At 46.7% G+C, this 4,087-nt stretch overlaps 2 protein-coding genes and 1 non-coding gene across 3 annotated transcripts in view; 1 reads left to right on the forward strand and 2 right to left on the reverse strand.

Moving 5' to 3' along the window:
* The window catches only part of ATP7A (ATPase copper transporting alpha), a 27,917-nt gene extending 27,841 nt beyond the window's left edge, over positions 1-76 (reverse strand). The window contains exon 1 of the mRNA XM_026848493.1: positions 19-76. The gene's annotated coding sequence lies outside the window, so the exon portion shown is untranslated. The remainder of the gene's footprint in view (positions 1-18) is intronic.
* Positions 77-762: 686 nt separating this feature from the next.
* On the reverse strand, positions 763-3,201 carry LOC113479994 (cytochrome c oxidase subunit 7B, mitochondrial). The gene is made up of 3 exons (XM_026848496.1): positions 3,046-3,201; positions 1,509-1,633; positions 763-961 (listed from the first exon to the last, which is right to left on the reverse strand). The coding sequence occupies exons 1-3, from the start codon at positions 3,080-3,082 to the stop codon at positions 887-889; spliced, it is 237 nt and encodes a 78-aa protein (XP_026704297.1). The 5' UTR covers positions 3,083-3,201; the 3' UTR covers positions 763-886.
* Positions 3,202-3,394: 193 nt separating this feature from the next.
* On the forward strand, positions 3,395-3,510 carry TRNAL-CAA. The gene is made up of 2 exons: positions 3,395-3,432; positions 3,465-3,510. It is a non-coding gene; the product is annotated as a tRNA-Leu (tRNA).
* The last annotated feature ends 577 nt before the right edge of the window (positions 3,511-4,087 follow it).

Genomic DNA, 4,087 nt, shown 5'->3' on the forward strand with positions numbered 1-4,087 from the left:
GCCCAGGGCCGCACTCGCCGGAGACTACGGACAGCACCGGCTGCCCCCGCCAGCCTGGCACTTTGCCCCATGCGACCGCCCCGCCCCGCCCCACCACGTGACCAGGGACCGCCTCTGGCACCGTCACGTGACGCGGCCGCGGCGGCCGGAAACCGGTAATCAAAGCCTCTGCGGGCGAAGGCAGCCATTTCATACACCCCTGCTGTACCGAAAGGCACGATAGCGGCGTTTTCCAGGGCTCTAAACTGACCCTGAGGTTTAGAGAGTCTGCACGTGTCCCGGATCTACTGCCTAACGCGTTTTGATTACACAAGCGTTCATCAGAAGTCACGCTTCCCTCCGCCTCAGTGAACAGCAGTGCCGGGATAGTGCCGACCTCTCTGGAGCATCCCCGACTCATAAAATAATTTAAGTTCTTCACAACTTTCAAAAGCCTCGGAGAGAAGCAACATATTTGCAGAGTGATTCAAGACATAAAAATTGGGATCTTAATGTTGTCATTAGATGTTCAGCAGAAGTCAGGGTGATGGGAACATCCCAGTGATGGGAACTCTGCAGTGGGAATGCATGGGAGGTTCATTTAAACCACACACCTGGCTAAATGGACAGATATACAACGTTGTGGATCTGTTCAATATTCACTAGTGACCTTTAGAGTAACAACTGCAACTACCTAAAATACGAGTTTAACTAGTTTGAGTTTTCACTGTTTCTTGTACTTCAGCAGACACAAGGCATTGAGGAAACATGGAAGAGCCAAAAAGATTTCTAGGTATGTTTATTAGACCAGGAATGCCACTGTATAAGTGGTAATTAGGGAACAAATGCCATTACACAATCATTTTTTCAGTGAGAGTTTAGACCAGTTCATTATAAGCAACAGCTGTTACTCCCTCCATTCTTTTGGAGTGATTCTGCCAACAGGTGACAAGCCCCACTCAATTCCAGATTGTGTTAACACCTGTAGGAGTACAAAAATCAAGATTATTAACTCTGAATACAGAAACCTTCTGACAGAGGGCTATTTCTATTATTTTCAGTTTAGATTTCCTGTACTAGAACATGACATCTCATTCATCTTCTAAGAAAGCAAGTGGAATATATTTATATCACATACTATTTAAATACTTCAGCTTTCTATTTAAAAATATTCAGCTTTAGATAAAGAATCTAGAATATAAACATCACTATAATGTTATTTTCATCTATACATTTTTCTGCTAAAAGCTCTACCTGTACAGCTTAGAAATCCCAATAGATAACACTTGTGTTTCTACTACATTTTAAAATCAAGCAGTGGACAGACACAGAAATCTGTGTAATAACTCAAAACCAAAATATGAACTAACACAACTTTGATCTCTATTGCATTACTAGTCACTTATAAAAAAAGCTTCTAAATTCTGACCACCTAAGTTATTTCAAACAAGTAAACCCTTCTGAAACTTAATAGCTTTCAAGTTTACAGCCATACTCATAACAGAGTGGTGAAAAAAATGATGACTTACATATGTCCAGACGGCAGTAAAAACTGTGGCTCCACCAAGGAGTACCAGGTTTCCATATTTATCATGGAAATTAGGCTCATATTTGCGATGCGCTTGTCTTACTGCACTGCGTTGAATGCCACGAGCTAATGAATGTTATAAAGGAGATTAGAAATATAGAAATCAACTAAAATATACAGTCAAACCATTCACAATTCTCATATCCCACCAACAGAAGGGGAAGGATGAGCATTAAAAGACTTTTAAGAAAAGCTGAAAAAAAAAATTAATGTTTTGGACTGAGAGCCCTGGAATGATTCCAAAACATAGGATGTATAGAAAGTCCTGCATTTTGTTGCAGTTTTCCCAGTCTCTCTCTAGAAAGTTATTCCTGAAGGCTAATTCCAATAAGAAAATCCTCTAAGTCACCTTTTGCATTAATGCTTTCTTTGGGCCCTCAGTGCATAAGTTCAAGTACACTTTTATGTATTTGTAGAAAACAAAATAATATAACAAAATACTAAAAGTTTCAGATTTCTGTATGTAAATATCTATATTGTCAGTATGTACACCTAATATAAGCATTTTCAGGATGAAACTTGACATCAAATTAACGGGTTGAAGATAGCAGCTATGGGTAACATCTTTCTCATTCCTTCAAGATTTCTGAAGGGAGGAGAGGGAGGCGAAGAAGGAAGTGGAAATAACTGTGGGCCTTTGCCCAAGATATACAGGAGGCTATCTTCAGATGACAGAGTGTATTACATACATTATAGAAGTACACTATAAAAGGTACACTTAGTAAGGAGAAGAGAGAGTGAAGAATCAAACCACCAGCTTCAAAACACAGAGACTGTACAGTAGTTGTGTACAAAGCCTTTGATGAGATCTGTGCATAAGCATTACAAAATACCATCTTTTAGTTCCAGGTCAATGGTTCACGTTTACCCAAACAAGACGGTAATACCCGTGATACCACTACATCCCTCGCATGCTCTGTGAGGCTGCACGGGTTTTTTTAAACAGAAAAAGGGAAGCTCGAATATCTACTAAGAGAAACACGACTAGCGCGTTTGTTTTAGGTGCATGCACCTGGGGCCAAGCGCATCACGAACCAGGACCAGATTTGAGAGGATCTGGTTAATCTCTGGGGAGCCTGTCACTGAGGAGGTAACTTTACCCTTGAATTTAAGGGCTGGTCATTGACTACAGCTTCCCACCTCAGGTTAGAAGACCTGGATATGCCTTTAGTTACTATCAAGGAGCAAAAACACTCAGGAGGGGAACCCAAGGTCAGCTCGAGTAAAAGGAACTAGGTGGCAAGAGGCAGAAAAAAGGAAAGAAAAAACAAGCAACAAAGTAAGGACTACGAGAGAACCGTCCGCAGCCCCTCAGCTGCCCTCACGACCCTCCCGCGGGAGCCAGGCGAGCGCAGGGACTGCTCTGGTACAGTCCTCGCACGGAGCGCAAGGAACCGGGGGGAGGCCCCCTGAGGAAACCGCCTCCTCCCGAGAAACCCCCCAGCACTCCCATACTCCAGAGCCTCCTCCTTGCTTACCCGTGAGGTTTAGAGCAGCCCTAGCCACAGGGAACATGCTGACAAGCGGAGCAGGACCCTACCGCCGGCAGGACGCGGGTACCCTTGGCGAGTGGTGAAAAACAAAATGGTCGCGCCGGAAGTCACCAAGGCGCCGCGCCACTGAGCGGAGCCCTGTGGGTAATGCAGGGGCGCGGGGAAGGTCCCTGCTCGCTGCTCTTGAGCGAGAGGAGCTGCGGAGCTGGGACAGAGCAGACGGGGGCTCCTCTCCGGGGTACGCGCTCGGGAGCGGCCCCCGCAGCGCGCCAGGAGGGCGGGCGCGCGCTGCGGAAGGCCTTAAGGAGCTCCCGGAGGAGCGTGCAGCTGCAGTGTCAGGATGGCCGAGTGGTCTAAGGCGCCAGACTCAAGGCGTTCAGCGCCTTCCCGCGGCGGGTTGGGTATTCTGGTCTCCGTATGGAGGCGTGGGTTCGAATCCCACTTCTGACACCACTTTTTTTTTTTTCCCCCCCCTTCCCTCTCATGCTGCGTTAATTCAAATTGATAAAAGGACCGGAGCTAGAGATTTTAGTGCAAATAGAAATTGTAGTGAAGCCCGTGGTGCTACAAATAATTTCTATAGTGTACACGTTCTCGAATAGAGAGATAAAGGAAAAAAACCGAAGTATAACTACCATGGAAACATGGCAATTATGCCTGCGAGCCCGCAACCGGCTGAGGACTTTCCCAGTGCCGTTACTTTAACAACCTTTTTAACACACAACAACATACGTGCGTGCATGAAAACGAGCAAGCGTACGACTTTGGGGAACTACCGATTAAGTTCCTTGGCGTTTTATTCTAGATTCCTTTTTTGGTTTCTTGGAGCTCAGCGACGCGAGGCCTGACCCCTCTCCGCGGTGCGGTGCGGCGCCGCCCCGCCCGGGACGCCGGGCGGCCCGAGCACACTACGGCTGCGCAGCAGTTTGCAGTGTTTAAAGAGGGGCCGGAGCTAAGGAAATCCTCAAAGCGAGGGGCTGCTGCAGCGAGGCAGCGAAGACATCCACGCCGCCACAGCCGCCATGCC

Source organism: Athene cunicularia (genome assembly GCF_003259725.1).
Source record: "Athene cunicularia isolate RWA chromosome 4 unlocalized genomic scaffold, athCun1 chr4_part3, whole genome shotgun sequence".
In the NCBI taxonomy this organism is placed as follows: Eukaryota; Metazoa; Chordata; class Aves; order Strigiformes; family Strigidae; genus Athene; species Athene cunicularia.